General features: G+C 41.1%; 1 protein-coding gene across 5 annotated transcripts; it reads left to right on the top strand.

The window, feature by feature from the left end:
- Positions 1-700: 700 nt before the first annotated feature.
- nsd2 (nuclear receptor binding SET domain protein 2) lies at positions 701-13,243 on the top strand. Of its 5 annotated transcripts, XM_068717969.1 has the most exons (23): positions 702-858; positions 1,821-1,847; positions 2,313-2,950; positions 3,366-3,534; positions 3,643-3,809; positions 4,177-4,623; positions 5,014-5,233; positions 5,483-5,574; positions 5,790-5,916; positions 6,023-6,135; positions 6,317-6,406; positions 6,612-6,741; positions 6,928-7,128; positions 7,405-7,584; positions 8,139-8,295; positions 8,376-8,578; positions 8,719-8,822; positions 8,949-9,218; positions 9,316-9,432; positions 9,720-9,861; positions 9,969-10,075; positions 10,209-10,407; positions 10,533-13,243. In XM_068717969.1, exons 3-23 carry the CDS (start codon positions 2,342-2,344, stop codon positions 10,874-10,876), a joined length of 4,188 nt encoding a protein of 1,395 aa, XP_068574070.1. In that variant the 5' UTR covers positions 702-858; positions 1,821-1,847; positions 2,313-2,341; the 3' UTR covers positions 10,877-13,243. The 5 variants fall into 5 exon arrangements, with proteins under 5 accessions (XP_068574072.1, XP_068574070.1, XP_068574071.1 ...); XM_068717971.1 differs by lacking the exon at positions 1,821-1,847 and having other exon boundaries at positions 701-858; positions 3,646-3,809; XM_068717970.1 differs by lacking the exon at positions 1,821-1,847 and having other exon boundaries at positions 6,026-6,135.
- Positions 13,244-19,978: the final 6,735 nt, after the last annotated feature.

Below are 19,978 nucleotides of genomic sequence, written 5' to 3'. Positions count from 1 at the left end.
TGTCACCATATCCTCCAGAGGAATACACCAGAATGTGAAATACACAACCACCACTATTGTATAGATATTGCATTATCAAGGTCCCAGATTCAGAGTCGTCACTGTTTCATCTGATCAACTGGAAACCCTTTAATAAGTTGCCTAACATGAGACTGCTTGGACTGACCTGTGGTTTAGGGTAGGTTAGGTTATAGTTACAGACTTTTTTCATGTAAATACTTCATGTACTTACTGTACTGTACCAGCCTACTATTGTTTTATGTAAAGACAACAAAGTAGAACAGAGAAACTAAGCATAAACATTTAACTACAATATATAAATACAAATAAAAAAAAATATATATATATATATATATATATATATATATAAATATAAATATAAATATAAATATATAAATAATACGTTTGATGACATATCAGCTCGTTTACATTTTTGTTTTAAGAAACAAATAAACATGCATAGTGTCTGTAAGTTGTGAGCACTAACTATGTGAAATGATGTCAAAACAGACGGAGACACCGAGGTCAGAGGTCAGCTACTTCCTACGGTTGGATTTTTTTTTCTTCTTCTTCTTTGAGGTTTATTGGCGGTTGGCTAAACAATGAATTGGCGCATTAGCGCCACCAACTGGTGTGGAGTGTGGATCGCGATGTCTCGTACTTGTGGGTTTTTTGAAAGGACCGGTTGGAGCCTCTCTGAAGCTCTCGACCAATCGGAAGTGAGTATTTTTCGCGCTGGTTGGCCGAAGAGTTTGAGTTTCCCGCAAGCTTTTGATTCGGCTTGAATGAAATCCTTCGCTTTTTACATGATGAATACGGACATATTCCCACTTTAACGACCGAGAGGAGACCCAACAGGTAACTACAGAAGAAACGGTCTTTCATGTTGTTGTCATCCCGGAGGATATTTAGCCGGCGCGAGCAACCATTTTAGCGAGAGAAGACAGCTAGCTAGCAAGAGAGGACCTGCTAACGTAAGCTAGCCAGCAAGCAAGCTAGCTGACTGTGCTAACGGTAGTGCAGCTTGACTGGTTAGCTTTGGCTAGCTAGCATGGTTAGCTTTTTTTTTTTTTTTTTTAAACGAGCTGTCATGGCGCCTACAAATCGAGTATATATCAGCGAAAACAACAGCACAACAATTTGAACACACGACTGCAACAGTCATCAAGCTGTTTCGCACATTCGTTTATTTATTTAGTCACGTCTTTGGTTTTTAATCGGTTGGTGTAAAATAACTATCTGCAACTATCCAGCCAATAGTCCAAGCCTTTTGGGTGGCGACTTTGACTATTTGCTGGAGTGCGACGTAATGGCTGCCTGTAGCAATGACAGAGATGCGATTGCACGTAATAAACAGTAACATTCTATATCAAATGCACACTATATACAATACGAATAACAGAGTAAACATATTAGATACAAAAAACACAATATATACAATGAAATAGAATAATATTAAATTAACTAACGAAACAGTAGTGCAAAGATTTAACCACACAAACAAACAGTGTAACGGTGTTATAGTTGTGTGATTTGATTTGGCCAGAAAAATAGCCAATGTAACCTGTTAAATTTTTTTGTTGCTTTTTAACTGAAATGGTTCAATTCCATAGACTACTCGCACCCCAATAGCATTACTCCGACTTGTCAGCTGCTTCCATTTCCGCGGCTTTTACGCAGCACACTTAGCCTCCCACTCATTGGACATTCGCTGCATGCGGTGGAGCTTGCTTTGCAGCACAGCCTCCTGCATTCTCCATACCGCTTTGCACACAGACGGCAGCTAACTAGTCCTTCTTTTTTCTTCTTTTTTTTTGCAGGCGAAAGCAAACTTACAAATTGTCCCGGTAAGAGGTTTCCACCCGTGGCTTTTGTTCGTATGCATTGGATTTAATCAAGATTTGACTTGATCTCGTTCTCATTAGTTGTGATTTTTAGAGTGTGTGTGTGTTGTCTGTATTTCATTGAGGCGTTTGTATTCTGTTAGTACACAGAGAGGGATTGTCGCTTCAGACTTTTGGTCGATCGAGACACTCGACTTTGTTATCTAAAGCATCCAAAGCTTCGGGGGCTAGAACATTCCGTGACAGGTGCAGTTTTCTCTGTCGCCTCCAAAGCTCACTGTTCATGCTCCGCTGGGGCAAGTGAGTGAGTGAGTGCCATTTTGTAGAATGTGTAACGTTATGCTCCTAGGATTCATGTCCCCAGAATGCCATTTTTTTTACAAAGAGCAGCAACACATGTATTGCATGCCGTGTTGATGTTGTCTGATGGAACCTGTGGAATAAGAAGTTTCTGTTTCTGTGCTGTAGCTCGGTGAGCCTGGAGGGGGTTAAATGGGATGGACAGCAAAGGTAGCTCCCTGCCTTCGATGCCCGAACCAGCCAACCCGATCAGCATGAAGCAGCCACCGGAGTCCCTCAGTGTACGGAAGGGTGGGGGGGACATGAGCAGTGACCCTGCTCTACTAATAATGGACAAAGCTGCCGCCCAGCTGGCCGCCACACTACAAGACGGTGTCCTTCAGAAGATGGCCGGCCACAGTCATAACAACCACAGCCACGAGAGGCTCAAAGACCTCACCTCCCTGGTGCTGAATGGGGACCAAGACGCGCTGCCTAAGCTCTGTGCTCCAGAGCCGCCCATGTTTAAGGCTGCGGAAGCCCCTGCTACGAATGGCACCCATCAGCACAGTTGCACTCCTCACGCCGAACATGAACTGAAAGCGACGGTGCCCTCGGTGGCGAAGCAGCCGCTGTTCGAGCCGTGCTGCGCCAATGGGACCGGTTTGTCCACGGCCACCGAAGATGCTATACCTGCACCAGAGAAGAGGCAGGACCCGAAGAAAAGGAGGGGGGGGCCTCACAAACCGAACCTCGGTTCTTCTGCCGCTCCTGTGGAGCCACTTGACCGCACCAATGCCGGAGATGGACCTGGAGCAGCTGATGAGGTTTTGCTTTTATTCCTACTTTTAAGAAACAGGATCCACGTTTCTTTTTAAGCCAGAACTTCTGTTTGCAATAATTCTAGCTCATACTGGTTTGAAGACTAACAAGAACCCAATAATTATGCTGCCAGATGGTATTCAGACAAAAGGACCATACATGTACATTTGACCAAACGGTACCCGGCCTCCTATGGACAGCTGAATACACAGTGGATGTTTTCTAACACAGATATTTATATCTTTAAACTTAAACGGACAGCTGCAGAGACTCGATGTATTGTATGTAAAATACTGGTAGAGAAGCCTATGTGTATGTGTGTGTGTGTGGGAACATAATTGATTTTAGGAAGGAAGTTGATCCTTGATGAGTTTCTGTTTTTATCATTTGATTTAACTGACTCTTCTTTCTCTTCTCCAGCCTGATCTCGCCCCACAGCTGACGGAGGAGGACACAGAGGAGTCCCCTGTGCTGATCAGCTTTTCTGTTGGTGATTTGGTTTGGACCAAGGTGTCGGGGTACCCCTGGTGGCCTTGCATGGTGACCACAGACCCAGAATTTAACAATCACATCAAACCGAAACAGAAAGGTGAGCAACGGTCTCCTCCACCTGCATCACGTGACGTGTTGAAGTAAAGGAGTCTGTGTTTTTATTCCATTATTCATTCTATTGTGTTTGCTCGTTTCTTGTTCTTAGCAGTCAACAGTAGGTTGGGTCCCCTTTACCATGTGCAGTATTTTGGAGACGCCCCAGAGAGAGGCTACATCTTTGAGAAGAACATGGTGTCCTTCACCGGGGAGGATCAATACCAGGAGCTTAGCCAGCGCAACAAACAGCCAGCCTCTCGCGTCATACACAAAAAGGTGAATTGTCTTCTCCTAATGAGATGTCCCTGTCTGCTGAGGATGTGGTCCGCTGCTGTTTAGAAAGACTTGCAACATCAAAACATTGCACTTCCTTAAAACGTTTTATACAAAGTTCTCTCGTCATTAAATTTCTAGGAAGTTGCGTTCCGAATGAAAATACGTTTGTTATCAAGTCCTCTTCTGCACAGCTGTCACATGCTGTGAATCACGTGTGTAATGTAGTTTTTAAATATTGCCCACAGTGTATTTGTTCATGGCGTTCTCTCGTTAGCAGCATGTGTTCCCCAGTTGAACACAATGATTAAACATTCCGACTCTGTGACTTGTAGTAAAACGCTGGTATTTTCTCCCTGTTGCCGTGCAGACGGCTCCCTCTGTGCCCCGTAAACTCCAGGCTCAGTGGAACATGGGCGTCATTCAGGCCAAGGAGGCCTTCGGCATGTCACTGGATGAGCGCATGGTGAACTTCGCGTTCCTGTACGACGACGACGGGCCTCACCTGAACCCCTGCATCCTGGAGAAGTTGAGGCCCAAGCAGAGCAACGAGACGGACCAGCAGGAAACGGAGTCCAGAGTCGGCCCGGATCTCCCCTCGCTGCCGGCGGCGGGCCCGGCCGACGACCCCACGGCCGCCTCTCGGTCCCGAGACAGCACTTCAACAAAGAAAAAGACACAAGCACCCAGAACAAAACTCGGCTCGGGAGAATATCGAAGAAGGGGCAAAGGCCATCTGAATAACGTTCTGTCGAAAAAGCAGTTGAAAGACAAAGTTTCTTCCAAAGAAATGCTTCATCCGCAGCCGGCCTCACAGGTCCGTTCAGATAACTCACCAAAATGATTCATCAGCTTGTGTTGTTGTTTTGTTTTTTTCATGCAGACACCTGTTCAGAGAGCAGGATGTATGAAATGATAAATATTGGACTTAAAAGTTTGGAAACGTTCTGAAATCAGACTAAATGTAAACACAGGAAACAGCTTTTCAGCTCAGTATAACTGGTACAAACACATGAATGGTTCATCTCATCGTTGACCCACCCAGAACTCTGATTTTATAGCTGCATATTCTAACCTTTCAATGTTAACTCCAATGAAAACATTCTGAAACGGTTGTGGAACCCCGATAGGCTAACCGTATGATCATGTTTCATGTTTTCTTTTTAGGATGAAGCCTTTTGATACATTTGCTTGTTGTTTTTTATAGGATCCCGCCGCCTGTGCACCAGATCTACAAACTGAAACCGTCGTACCTCAGAGGAAGAAGAGGAGACCCAGACAGGCTCAGTCTCCCACCAAGACGGTTCAGAGAAGGAAAACGTCTGCGACGGACGACTCGTCTGACCCCGTGAAGAAAAGGAAATCAAAGCCGCTTTCTTCCACGGACGATATAACGGAGCCGGTCTCACTTCCAGTTTCAGCTCCAGGTCGGTTGAAAGTTGAAACCCGGGCCTGTGTGTTGAATCTGGGCTGGTGTGTGTTTACCAGAGCTGCTGCTTAAAATGCCACATGTGGCTAGTAAAATAGTGAGGTGGTTGGTTATTGTGGATCAACCACTAGGGTACTCTTAAAAGCATGTTGTGTTCTAACCGTTAACAGCAGACATAAATGTCTAAATCAGAACCAAATGAGGAAGTTTGACCTTTTTTTTTTTTTTTTAAACGTTTTTTTATTAGTGAAGCGGCAGAGAAAGAAGAGGTCGCCAACGGACGCTACGGCGGACTCGGTTCAGCAGCCGAAAAAGAGACGCAAAGCTGCAGAAAAGCAGGTGAGGTTTCCCTCTGGTGCAGCGTTGCTTCAGAGTCAAAACGACGACTGGTTTTGTAAAGTAATAGCTGAGAAGGAACCTCGCTGTGGAGACTCATCCAGCAGAAAGCTATGTTCAAAATGCTGCAGCAAGATGTTTTTTTACTGCTCAACGTCGATGCTAAAAAGGATCGTAAGCACTTTGTTTTAAAAGTGTTGATTTTGTTGTTTTGTCAGAAACCTTCCCAGGACTCCGCCTCAGAAGCAACGGACAAAAAGCAGAGGAGGAGGAGGAGGAAGAAAACCGACAAAGACGTCACGGAAACCAAGAAGAGACCGGACAAGTCTAACGCGCCCCTCACCGGTAAACCATCCTCCTGTTGTCATCTGTAGTGAATGTGAAACCTCTACGTTCTTCACTCCTCAACGTCTCTTCATGTCGTCATCGTCCAAACACTTTGTCTCCCCAGAAGAAGACACAGAGAAACCAAAGCGCAGGAGGAAAAGGAAGCAGGACGGAGAGACTGAGGTCACACCCTCCAAGGCAAAGAGACGGCGGATCACGCCGTGTCCTGATCCCGAGGTGAGGGGGGGGGGGTGACCCCAGACCAGAACCACGTGTTCTCAGAAACCTAGGGGAGGTTTAAAGTGCTCAATTATTTAAAAGGAAAGCCTGTGAGACGTCTGATTGTTAATTATGTTGCAGATTTATGGATCAGCATTGTCTCATTTATTCCAAACCCACCCTGTGTCGTTTGCTGCAGGGTTCTGGAAGTGAAGGACGTCCCGATTCTCCGAGTGACAGCTTAGACGGGACGAAAAAGGGCGAACGGAAGAAAGAGTTTGTCTGCCAGGTAACAAGACTCTTTGTTTAAATGTAGGACATTTATTGGGAGAATGCTGCTTCCCTTGTTTCTACATACAGAGTGGTTTTATACAAACATGCTGAATCCCACTAGTCTTAATTCCTTTAAGATCTTCTTTTGTTCACATGCACCGATTCGTCTGGATCACTTCACGTGTTTTGATATCTGTGTTTATTTGCTTTCTCGCCTACAGACGTGTGAGCAGGCCGGTGAGGACTTGGTGCCCTGTGAAGGCCAATGTTACGGGATGTTTCACCTCCAGTGTCTGGGTCTGTCGTCTGTCAAAGCTGACGAGAAGCTGCTGTGTCAGGAGTGCAGCACAGGTGAGGAGCTCACAACCACTGATCTCATTTCATTCTCTTTTTCTGACCGATAGCGGACGCTTGTTAACGGATCACCAACCGCCAAGAATAGAGCCTCGGAGGACTGAGACTTGGTTCTAGTTGTACCTGTGAGGTTTCTGTGATTATAGCAATTATTATAAACATTCTCCCCGTTTCTCCTCTCAGGGATTCACTCGTGTTTCGCCTGTAAGCAGCCGGACGGCGCCGTGCGTCGCTGCCACGTTCCGCACTGCGGCAAGTTCTACCACGAGGCGTGCATCCGCCTCAACCCGCTCACCGTGTTCGACAACAAGGGCTTCCGCTGCCCGCTTCACGCCTGCCTGAGCTGCCACTACGGCTGCCGCACCAAGCAGAAGTCCACCAAAGGTGAGGCTCCGAGACTCTTGTTGCGCCTCTCTTTGTAAAGCTGTGTAGGAAGGATAAGCGTAAAGAAAACACCTCATCATAGTCTTCATCAGCCAACAACGTGCCGACGATTGGAGGGAATAACATAGAGACTGGATCTGTTAAGCGTACGACGTAGTGAGGTTACATCATTTGGGACAGACGTGACCCTAAAACGGCGTTTTTCCCCAGCAGACGTTTCTTTTCACTCGTACTCCTCCGTCTGACCCGGCGTCTCTTCCTCTCTCCGTCTCACAGGGAGGCTGATGCGTTGCCTGCGCTGCCCCGTGGCGTACCACGTCGCCGACCTGTGCGTTGCCGCTGGCAGCGAGATGATCACCAACACCGCCATCATCTGCACCAACCACTTCAACGCCAAGAAGGGCTACAGCCACCACAGCCACGTCAACGTCAGCTGGTGCTTCGTCTGCTCCAAAGGTCCGCCTCTTCTGCCGTTCCATCGCCGAAGAGTAGACCTCTAATGATATCGGTTTAACAGCTTTGGTGGCGCTCCATAAAGATTATGACAATATGCTATATTAACCAGAGGAAAGGCTGACCTCCAGCTGTTCCTGAGCTTCAGTTTTCAGTTAAAAATCAGAGTCGCAGAGTTTGTCGAGCGAGATTTAAAGTCCCAGAGAAACTAAAGTAAGAGTGTCTTTAGCTGCGGTGACGTATTCCCTTATTTGATTGGTGAAGAAGTACGAGTTCTAAATCAAAGCCTTGTTGGATCCTTGAGCTACAGAGGACTCGTCTCTCAAAAGTTGCAGATTAATTAATGAACGATGTCATGATGTTATTGGCTTAAACTGGTCGGTAGTGGTGGGTGGGTTAACGGGTGGGAGTGTTTCTGTACGCTGGTCTTGACTTTTATTGTGCTGGTTCTATCACCCTCGCCTCGGTCGGATGACTCGTCTGTAGACCGGCGCTCCGGTACCGGCTCGGATGCTTGCGCCTCGTGTCTGAACCTTTCCGTTTGTCCTGTGCTGCAGGAGGACAGCTGCTGTGCTGCGAGTCTTGTCCTGCAGCTTTCCACCCCGACTGCTTGAACATCGCCATGCCCGACGGGAGCTGGTTCTGCAACGACTGCCGGGCCGGAAAGAAACCCAAATACAGAGACATCATATGGGTCAAACTGGGAACATACAGGTCAGAGAATCGGATCCCCGAGTCAGTACCGTGTTCTCTATTGGGTCCTAGACTCACACGCCTCTCCTTGTCCTCCCCAGATGGTGGCCTGCAGAGATCCACCACCCCAGAAGCATCCCCACCAACATCCAGCACCTTCGCCACGAGATCGGAGAGTTCCCCGTCTTCTTCTTCGGCTCCAAGGACTACTTCTGGACTCACCAGGGCCGGGTGTTTCCGTACATGGAGGGAGACCGGGGCAGCAAGCACCAAAGGACCGGCATCGGCAAAGTCTTCAAGAACGGTGACGATCTAGAAAAACTGTTCTTCGGCCATTTCTGTACTCCATCGATTAGCCGTGAAGAGTCTCTTCTTTGATTTCATGTACACTTAAAGGAAACTTTAGTTATGTTTGAGGACTCTCCGCTGTCGTTGTTTCCTCAGCTCTGCTGGAGGCTGAAGTTCGATTCAAGGAGATCAAAATAAAACGCGAGGCCAAAGAAGCCCAAGAGAACAGCCGAAAGCCTCCGCCGTACAAGTTCATCAAGGTGTGACGTCTAAACGTTTGCTTCTGTCTCTTTGTTTAATACCTTTTATATCCTCCAGAGTAGAGGAACGATGTCACCTGTGACTAATGTGTCATGATGTTTGTTTCTTCTTTCCTTCCTTTTCAGGTGAACAAACCCTTCGGTAAGGTTCAGGTCTACACCGCCGACGTGTCCGAGATCCCCAAGTGTAACTGTAAGCCGGCGGACGAGAGGCCGTGCGGGTTTGAGTCGGAGTGTCTGAACCGCATGCTGCAGTACGAGTGCCACCCTCAGGTGTGTCCCAGCGGGGAGCGCTGCTGTAACCAGGACTTCACCAAGCGCCTCTACCCGGAGACCAAGATCATCAAGACGCCCGGCAAGGGCTGGGGCCTGATCTCCCTCCGGGACGTCAAGAAGGTGAGGGGGGGGGGGGAGGATTCACCGCACTGTAGCGGCTTACGGCTGTTAGACGGTTTCTGACACCGACACGCCGCCGGTTTGCTTCTCTAAACAGGGCGAGTTCGTGAACGAGTACATCGGGGAGCTGATAGACGAGGAGGAGTGCCGGGCGAGGATCAAGTACGCCCACGAGAACAACATCACCGACTTCTACATGCTCACCATCGACAAGGTCAGTGACCCCATGGGAGCACTTTTGGTCTAGTTTAGGTTTTGCTCCTCGGTGTGTCGGGGTGCTGTTTACTCATCAGCAGTGCCATTTCCACCGGGAGCGAGAGCAACACGATGGTATTGCATTGGGAATGTTACACGATGAGCAGCGGTAGCGTTACAGGAGTCAATACCACAAATGCCTCCTCAGAATCTGTTAAATAATAGAGTGACGATGTTGGAAGCTAATCTACAGATTGTAGGAGCTCTAAAATAACTTTGAGGCTCCTCCTCTTCCTGGTTTTTAAGGACCGGATCATCGACGCCGGTCCGAAGGGAAACTACTCTCGCTTCATGAACCACAGCTGTCAGCCCAACTGCGACACGCAGAAGTGGACGGTGAACGGAGACACGCGGGTCGGACTGTTCGCCGTCCGCGACATCCCACAAGGTGAGCGGAGCGAGAAGCCGCACCGACGAGGGCTTCTGTCTCCACGAGGAGACGGTTACAACAATCCCGACGGACGCCACATGTGTCGTTTTTGTTCTGCGTTTCAGGGACGGAGCTGACCTTTAATTACAACCTCGACTGCCTCGGGAACGAGAAGACCGTCTGTCGCTGCGACGCTCCCAACTGCAGCGGGTTTCTAGGCGATCGGCCTAAGGTGAGCTGATCGACATATTCAACACATCAGCTGTACTCGTGGGACATTCATACAAACTGTAATCCGTTTTCTTTCTTGCGTTAGAAGATGAACTTTTGATCAAATTTATCCCAACCTGGCGTCTCCTCCGCAGAACTCGAACGGCCCGACGGCCGAGCCGAAAGCCAAGCGGTTGAAGAGGAAGTACAAGAGGAGGAAACCGGAGGGAAAGAAGAAGTCCGATGACGACTGTTTCCGCTGCGGAGACGGAGGACAGCTGGTGCTCTGTGGCAAGAAGACCTGCACCAAAGCTTACCACCTGTCCTGCCTGAACCTCACCAAGAGACCCTTCGGTAAGAAACACCGGAGATACGACGCCGCCAAGACGTTCTTTTGAATTTCAATGTGTCTCTGTCTGTCTCTTGAGTTTATTCCACGGCGGTTCTGAACTCCGTGTCCTTCGTCCTCGTCCCCGCAGGCCGCTGGGACTGCCCCTGGCACCACTGTGACGTCTGCGGCAAGAACTCCGAGGCGTTCTGCCAGCTGTGCCCCAACTCCTTCTGCAAGGCTCACCAGGAGGGGGCGCTGCGCTCCTGGCCCCCCACCGGACAGCTGTGCTGTCTGGAGCACGAGGAGCCGGAGGGAACCAACAACCAGGATCAGGGCGTCGCCTCTCAGACCAACGTTACGACGCCGACGCCCCCCAACACCAACACCAACACCGCCACCGCCACCGTCAGCCGTCCACCCAAAGGCTCCAGGAAGGCAGAGGGAGCCGAGGCCAAAACGAAGCGCTCCAAGAGGAAAGCAGCAGAGGCCTGAAAGTAGAACTAGACTCTTTGACACCTGCTTCCACGTTCATGAACAGAGCTAAAGTAATCATGTCTCCACAATCAAGGCACTGTACACCTTCATCAGGGAAAGCTCTCTCTCTCTCTCTCTCTCTCTCTCTCTCTCTCTCTCTCTCTCTCTCTCTCTCTCTCTCTCTCTCTCTCTCTCTCTCTCTCAGTCTCTGTCTCTCTCTCTCTCTCAGTCTCCCAGTCTCTCTGTCTCTCTCTCCCCCCCCCCCTCCTGCTCGCCGCTCAAACCGTTTTCATTTCTTAGAACGTTTCTTCTTCTCTTGTCTGCACTGAGGCGACGGTCGGGAGACTTCTGGATTCCTCCTCTTCTTCTTCCACCAACCAAACTACCCCTTTTCTTTTTAGTCTTTTTTTTTTTTTCTGATTCTAGATTAACAAAAGTAACCAGTTTGATATCTGCAGAAAAAGAAACGGAGTGATCATCAGCTCACGCCGGTCGCCCCTCACTCAACTCAAAGGAGCGCAGACAGCAGAGTTTTATAGCTATATCTATATATGTGTATATCAAAGACCAAAACTATGATTACTGGAACAGTGTAAGACAAACAGGTTGCCAAATGTTTTTATTTTTATATATATAGTATATATATATATATATATATATATATGTCAGATTTAATATCAAAACACTATGGGTAGGCCTCTTCTGTTGTGTAGCCATAGGTTACGTTTAGCTGTAGACTATTTGTACAGCCTGTTGTTTTTGTTGCCGTTTAGGTTGATTTCTCTTTCGTTTTGGCGTCGGGATGCTGAACGACCGGCGCCTCACCCTGTTTATCGGCCCGCCTGTCCAGAGAGCGAGGTGAAAACACTACTGGGAGGTTTCTAGGCGCTGAACCAGACACATGAAGGAATGAGTGGAGCGCTTTTTAAAGTTGAGTTTTGAGTCCTGACCTTTTTGTTCTTTTAACACTGAAGTATCATAAATCTGAGGGACAAAGATGAATAGATAAACACATTTTTTTTTTTTTTTTTTTTGAAGGTCTCTGTGTCGACCGGCCGAGCTTTTTATTGATGATAAAAAAATCATTGAGGAATTCATCCGCAGCTGACGGACCTCATCCTCAAACTGCACCCTGCTTGTTGTTCACTACTCAGGCCAGCAGCACGTTCTTCTCATACTTGTACTTGAATCACAAAGACGGTCAAGACACCCGGAACACTTAAGTCCGACTTTGACTTGAACCACGGGGCGATCCGTGAGCTCCGGCTGCACTTAACGCGTCGCGCTGGTGCTGCTCGTTTAGTCCATAATCACCCGCTTTTTGATGAATACCAAGTCAAAATAACAACTCAAACACGCGTCTTTATTTTAAAGGTCTTCGCTTTACAATCGGCACATATTATTATTTTATTTTATTTTGAAAGAGAAGAGCCCGAAGTCCATCAGACTGGAGCTAGAAACTAAGTCTTATTTGTCCTCAAAGGGCCACCGTAGGAGGAGCTTTGAAGCCGTTTCAGAGGAAAGAATCACTAAAGCTCTGCCTCTGTTCCGTGATCATCGTCTCAAGTTTCATATTTAAATCTGCGTTAAGCAAACAGAACGGTTCGTCATCAGTGAGTCTCTCTTTTTGGGGATCGCTAAATGTTTAAATTTCATATCTGACGTTCATTTAAAAAAAAAAAAAAAACAACAACATCTGGACTGTTTTCATCTCAGAATCTGACTCTCTCCAAACAGGCAGCCATTTTATTTTAAAGCCACTATCTGTGCTTTTTTTTTTTTTTCTTTCTTCCTCTCAAACGTCTCCAAAAACCTAAATTTGAGTTGTACAGACGTCAACGGGAGGAAGGTCATTTCTATATGTATATCTGCACCTTTCTTCATTTTCTTTTGTTTTCGTGTTCGCAGGGCGTGTGAATGGGACATGTCCAGAGGTGCAGCGAGTGTGTGTGTGTGTGTGTGTGTGTGTGTGTGTGTGTGTGTGTGTGTGTGTGTGTGTGTGTGTGTGTGTGTGTGTGTGTGTGTGTGTGTGTGTGTGTGTGTGTGTGTGTGTGTGTGTGTGTGTGTGTGTGTGTGTGTCCTAACCGTGACTTGTGTTGAGTGAATGTAGTCCAGCCAGTTATTTTTGTAAGCACTGTAATTCCCTGTAGAGCTGAAGTGTTGTGTGTGAGTAGAGGTTTCATTCTGTAACTACTGTCATAGTAAAAACCAGAGACTAATATGTACATAATGTATAAGTGGTAATAGTGATGCATCTATTGTAAATATCATACAGTTTCTCTGATGTTTGTTTTTTTTGTTTTTTTTCTTTGATGCAGTGCTGAAAAACTTTTCTGCAGGATCTCACATCTGTTGAATCGTGCAATAAAAAGTGAACAAACAGGAGATTTGTTTCTATTTACCACTTTAATATCACTTCGTATCAAAGCTGCCTTGACTTCAGCGTTGAACCCTTTAAAAAAAAAAAATTGTTTCAGATATTTTAAAGGCACTAAAATTTCATAATGGGGGCATTTAAATATAGCAGCAAACAACCATTTGCTCTGTAAAGATCCAGTGGGGGAGTGTTTGAGCTCAGGCAGGGTAAACACAGGTGTGACTGTTGGAATTAACTATGGTTCCATTCTATTTAGTGCGTCAGCATCAACACCACCAGGGCCCTGGACCACCGAAATGGAACGGGGCCAGAATTAACGTTATTAATCACACCTGTGTTTACCATATAGAGACACATATACAGGCTGAACACACAGGTAATGTCCTTTTTTGTTTGCCTTCTTTGACGTGGCCGTGCTTCCACTGCTAGTGGTGAATGGACTTGTACTTGTGTAGCGCTTTTCTAGTCTTTTCCGACCACTCGAAGCGCTTCCACACTAGTCGTCGTTCACCCATTCACACACACTGATGGCTAAGTGCCTATCAGAGTCTATCGCATTCATACGCCGTAGGCACGGCTACGGGAGCAGTTTTGGGGTTGAGTGTTTTGCTCAAGGACGCGTCGACATGAGACCGAACCCTCTGATTGAAGGACGACTCTGCTTTCCACTCGCCACAGTCGCCCTGTGTTTAACGTGTCGTTGCTCAGGATTGTGGATAATTCCCTTGGGCAGAGTCTGCAGAAAGTCATACTATGACGTTTTTATAACTTTTTTCGACATGCTATACTATGTCTTTTTATGACTTTTTATGACTTCATCACATGCTATACTATGTCTTTTTATGACTTTTTATGACTTCATGACATGCTATACTATGACTTTTTATGACTTTTTTCAACATGCTATACTATGACTTTTTATGACTTTTTTCGACATGCTATACTATGACTTTTTATGACTTTTTTCGACATGCTATACTATGACTTTTTATGACTTTTTTCAACATGCTATACTATGACTTTTTATGACTTTTTTCAACATGCTATACTATGACTTTTTTATGACTTTTTATGACTTTTTTTGACATGCTATACTATGACTTTTTTATGACTTTATGACATGCTATACTATGACTTTATGACTTTTTATGACATGCTATACTATGACTTTTTATGACTTTTTATGACATGCTATACTATGACTTTTTATGACTTTTTATGACATGCTATACTATGACTTTTTATGACTTTATATGACATGCTATACTATGACTTTTTATGACTTTATGACATGCTATACTATGACACTATGACTTTTTATGACATGCTATACTATGACTTTTTATGACATGCTATACTATGACTTTTTATGACTTTTTATGACATGCTATACTATGACTTTTTATGACTTTATGACATGCTATACTATGACTTTATGACTTTTTATGACATGCTATACTATGACTTTTTATGACTTTTTATGACTTTATGACATGCTATACTATGACTTTATGACTTTTTATGACATGCTATACTATGACTTTTTATGACTTTTTATGACTTTATGACATGCTATACTATGACTTTTTATGACTTTATGACATGCTATACTATGACACTATGACTTTTTATGACATGCTATACTATGACTTTTTATGACATGCTATACTATGACTTTTTATGACTTTTTATGACATGCTATACTATGACTTTTTATGACTTTATGACATGCTATACTATGACTTTATGACTTTTTATGACATGCTATACTATGACTTTTTATGACTTTTTATGACTTTATGACATGCTATACTATGACTTTTTATGACTTTTTTCGACATGCTATACTATGACTTTTTATGACTTTTTATGACTTCATGACATGCTATACTATGACTTTTTATGACTTCATGACATGCTATACTATGACTTTTTATGACTTTTTATGACTTCATGACATGCTATACTATGACTTTTTATGACTTTTTATGACTTCATGACATGCTATACTATGACTTTTTATGATTTTTTTCGACATGCTATACTATGACTTTTTATGACATGCTATACTATGACTTTTTATGACTTTTTATGACATGCTATACTATGACTTTTTATGATTTTTTTCGACATGCTATACTATGACTTTTTATGACTTTTTATGACTTCATGACATGCTATACTATGACTTTTTATGACTTCATGACATGCTATACTATGACTTTTTATGACTTTTTATGACTTCATGACATGCTATACTATGACTTTTTATGACTTTTTTCGACATGCTATACTATGACTTTTTTATGACTTTTTTCAACATGCTATACTATGACTTTTTATGACTTTATGACATGCTATACTATGACTTTATGACTTTTTATGACATGCTATACTATGACTTTTTATGACTTTTTATGACATGCTATACTATGACTTTTTATGACTTTTTATGACATGCTATACTATGACTTTTTATGACTTTATGACATGCTATACTATGACTTTATGACTTTTTATGACATGCTATACTATGACTTTTTATGACTTTTTATGACTTTATGACATGCTATACTATGACTTTATGACTTTTTATGACATGCTATACTATGACTTTTTATGACTTTTTATGACTTTATGACATGCTATACTATGACTTTTTATGACTTTTTATGACTTTATGACATGCTATACTATGACTTTATGACTTTTTATGACTTCATGACATGCTATATTATGACTTTTTATGACTTTTTTCGACATGCTATACTATGACTTTTTTATGACTTTTTATGACTTTATGACATGCTATACTATGACTTTATGACTTTTTATGACTTCATGACATGCTATACTATGACTTTTTATGACTTCATGACATGCTATACTATGACTTTTTATGACTTTTTATGACTTCATGACATGCTATACTATGACTTTTTATGACTTTTTTCGACATGCTATACTATGACTTTTTATGACTTTTTTCAACATGCTATACTATGACTTTTTTATGACTTTTTATGACTTCATGACATGCTATACTATGACTTTTTATGACTTTTTATGACTTCATGACATGCTATACTATGACTTTTTATGACTTTTTTTCGACATGCTATACTATGACTTTTTTATGACTTTTTATGACTTTTTTCGACATGCTATACTATGACTTTTTTATGACTTTATGACATGCTATACTATGACTTTATGACTTTTTATGACATGCTATACTATGACTTTTTATGACTTTTTATGACATGCTATACTATGACTTTTTATGACTTTTTATGACATGCTATACTATGACTTTTTATGACTTTTTATGACATGCTATACTATGACTTTTTATGACTTTATGACATGCTATACTATGACTTTTTATGACTTTTTATGACATGCTATACTATGACTTTTTATGATTTTTTTCGACATGCTATACTATGACTTTTTTATGACTTTTTATGACTTTATGACATGCTATACTATGACTTTTTTATGACTTTTTTCAACACGCTATACTATGACTTTTTTATGACTTTTTATGACTTTATGACATGCTATACTATGACTTTTTATGACTTTTTTCAACATGCTATACTATGACTTTTTTATGACTTTTTATGACTTCATGACATGCTATACTATGACTTTTTATGACTTTTTATGACTTCATGACATGCTATACTATGACTTTTTATGACTTTTTTTCGACATGCTATACTATGACTTTTTTATGACTTTTTATGACTTTTTTCGACATGCTATACTATGACTTTTTTATGACTTTATGACATGCTATACTATGACTTTATGACTTTTTATGACATGCTATACTATGACTTTATGACTTTTTATGACATGCTATACTATGACTTTTTATGACTTTTTATGACATGCTATACTATGACTTTTTATGACTTTTTATGACATGCTATACTATGACTTTTTATGACTTTTTATGACTTTATGACATGCTATACTATGACTTTTTATGACTTTTTATGACTTTTTTCGACATGCTATACTATGACTTTTTTATGACTTTATGACATGCTATACTATGACTTTATGACTTTTTATGACATGCTATACTATGACTTTTTATGACTTTTTATGACATGCTATACTATGACTTTTTATGACTTTTTATGACATGCTATACTATGACTTTTTATGACTTTTTATGACATGCTATACTATGACTTTTTATGACTTTATGACATGCTATACTATGACTTTTTATGACTTTTTATGACATGCTATACTATGACTTTTTATGATTTTTTTCGACATACTATACTATGACTTTTTTATGACTTTTTATGACTTTATGACATGCTATACTATGACTTTTTTATGACTTTTTTCAACACGCTATACTATGACTTTTTTATGACTTTTTATGACTTTATGACATGCTATACTATGACTTTTTATGACTTTTTTCAACATGCTATACTATGACTTTTTTATGACTTTTTATGACTTCATGACATGCTATACTATGACTTTTTATGACTTTTTATGACTTCATGACATGCTATACTATGACTTTTTATGACTTTTTTTCGACATGCTATACTATGACTTTTTTATGACTTTTTATGACTTTTTTCGACATGCTATACTATGACTTTTTTATGACTTTATGACATGCTATACTATGACTTTATGACTTTTTATGACATGCTATACTATGACTTTATGACTTTTTATGACATGCTATACTATGACTTTTTATGACTTTTTATGACATGCTATACTATGACTTTTTATGACTTTTTATGACATGCTATACTATGACTTTTTATGACTTTTTATGACATGCTATACTATGACTTTTTATGACTTTTTATGACTTTATGACATGCTATACTATGACTTTTTATGACTTTTTATGACATGCTATACTATGACTTTTTATGACTTTATGACATGCTATACTATGACTTTTTATGACTTTTTATGACATGCTATACTATGACTTTTTATGACATGCTATACTATGACTTTTTATGACTTTATGACATGCTATACTATGACTTTTTATGACTTTTTATGACATGCTATACTATGACTTTTTATGATTTTTTTCGACATGCTATACTATGACTTTTTTATGACTTTTTATGACTTTATGACATGCTATACTATGACTTTTTTATGACTTTTTTCAACACGCTATACTATGACTTTTTTATGACTTTTTATGACTTTATGACATGCTATACTATGACTTTTTATGACATGCTATACTATGACTTTTTATGACTTTTTTCAACATGCTATACTATGACTTTATGACATGCTATACTATGACTTTTTATGACTTTTTTCAACATGCTATATTATGACTTTTTTATGACTTTTTATGACTTCATGACATGCTATACTATGACTTTTTATGACTTTTTATGACTTTATGACATGCTATACTATGACTTTTTATGACTTTTTATGACTTCATGACATGCTATACTATGACTTTTTATGACTTTTTATGACTTCATGACATGCTATACTATGACTTTTTATGACTTTTTATGACTTCATGACATGCTATACTATGACTTTTTATGATTTTTTTCGACATGCTATACTATGACTTTTTATGACTTCATGACATGCTATACTATGACTTTTTATGACTTTTTATGACTTCATGACATGCTATACTATGACTTTTTATGACTTTTTATGACTTCATGACATGCTATACTATGACTTTTTATGACTTTTTTTCGACATGCTATACTATGACTTTTTTATGACTTTTTATGACTTTTTTCGACATGCTATACTATGACTTTTTTATGACTTTTTATGACTTTTTTCGACATGCTATACTATGACTTTTTATGACATGCTATACTATGACTTTTTATGACTTTATGACATGCTATACTATGACTTTTTATGACTTTATGACATGCTATACTATGACTTTTTATGACTTTTTATGACATGCTATACTATGACTTTTTATGATTTTTTTCGACATGCTATACTATGACTTTTTTATGACTTTTTATGACTTTATGACATGCTATACTATGACTTTTTTATGACTTTTTTCAACACGCTATACTATGACTTTTTTATGACTTTTTATGACTTTATGACATGCTATACTATGACTTTTTATGACTTTTTTCAACATGCTATACTATGACTTTTTATGACTTTTTTCAACATGCTATACTATGACTTTTTTATGACTTTTTATGACTTCATGACATGCTATACTATGACTTTTTATGACTTTTTATGACTTTATGACATGCTATACTATGACTTTTTATGACTTTTTATGACTTCATGACATGCTATACTATGACTTTTTATGACTTTTTTCAACATGCTATACTATGACTTTTTTATGACTTTTTATGACTTCATGACATGCTATACTATGTCTTTTTATGACTTTTTTTGACATGCTATACTATGACTTTTTATGACTTTTTTTCGACATGCTATACTATGACTTTTTTATGACTTTTTATGACTTTTTTCGACATGCTATACTATGACTTTTTTATGACTTTATGACATGCTATACTATGACTTTATGACTTTTTATGACTTTTTATGACATGCTATACTATGACTTTTTATGACATGCTATACTATGACTTTTTATGACATGCTATACTATGACTTTTTATGACTTTTTATGACTTTATGACATGCTATACTATGACTTTTTATGACTTTTTATGACATGCTATACTATG

Source organism: Cebidichthys violaceus, unplaced genomic scaffold (assembly GCF_023349555.1).
Source record: "Cebidichthys violaceus isolate CVI_PGR_0920_01 unplaced genomic scaffold, fCebVio1.0.p SCAF_22, whole genome shotgun sequence".
Lineage (NCBI taxonomy): Eukaryota > Metazoa > Chordata > Actinopteri > Perciformes > Stichaeidae > Cebidichthys > Cebidichthys violaceus.
The sequence above is the reverse complement of the archived record's forward strand: the minus strand, read 5'-3'. Positions and strand labels throughout refer to the sequence as shown.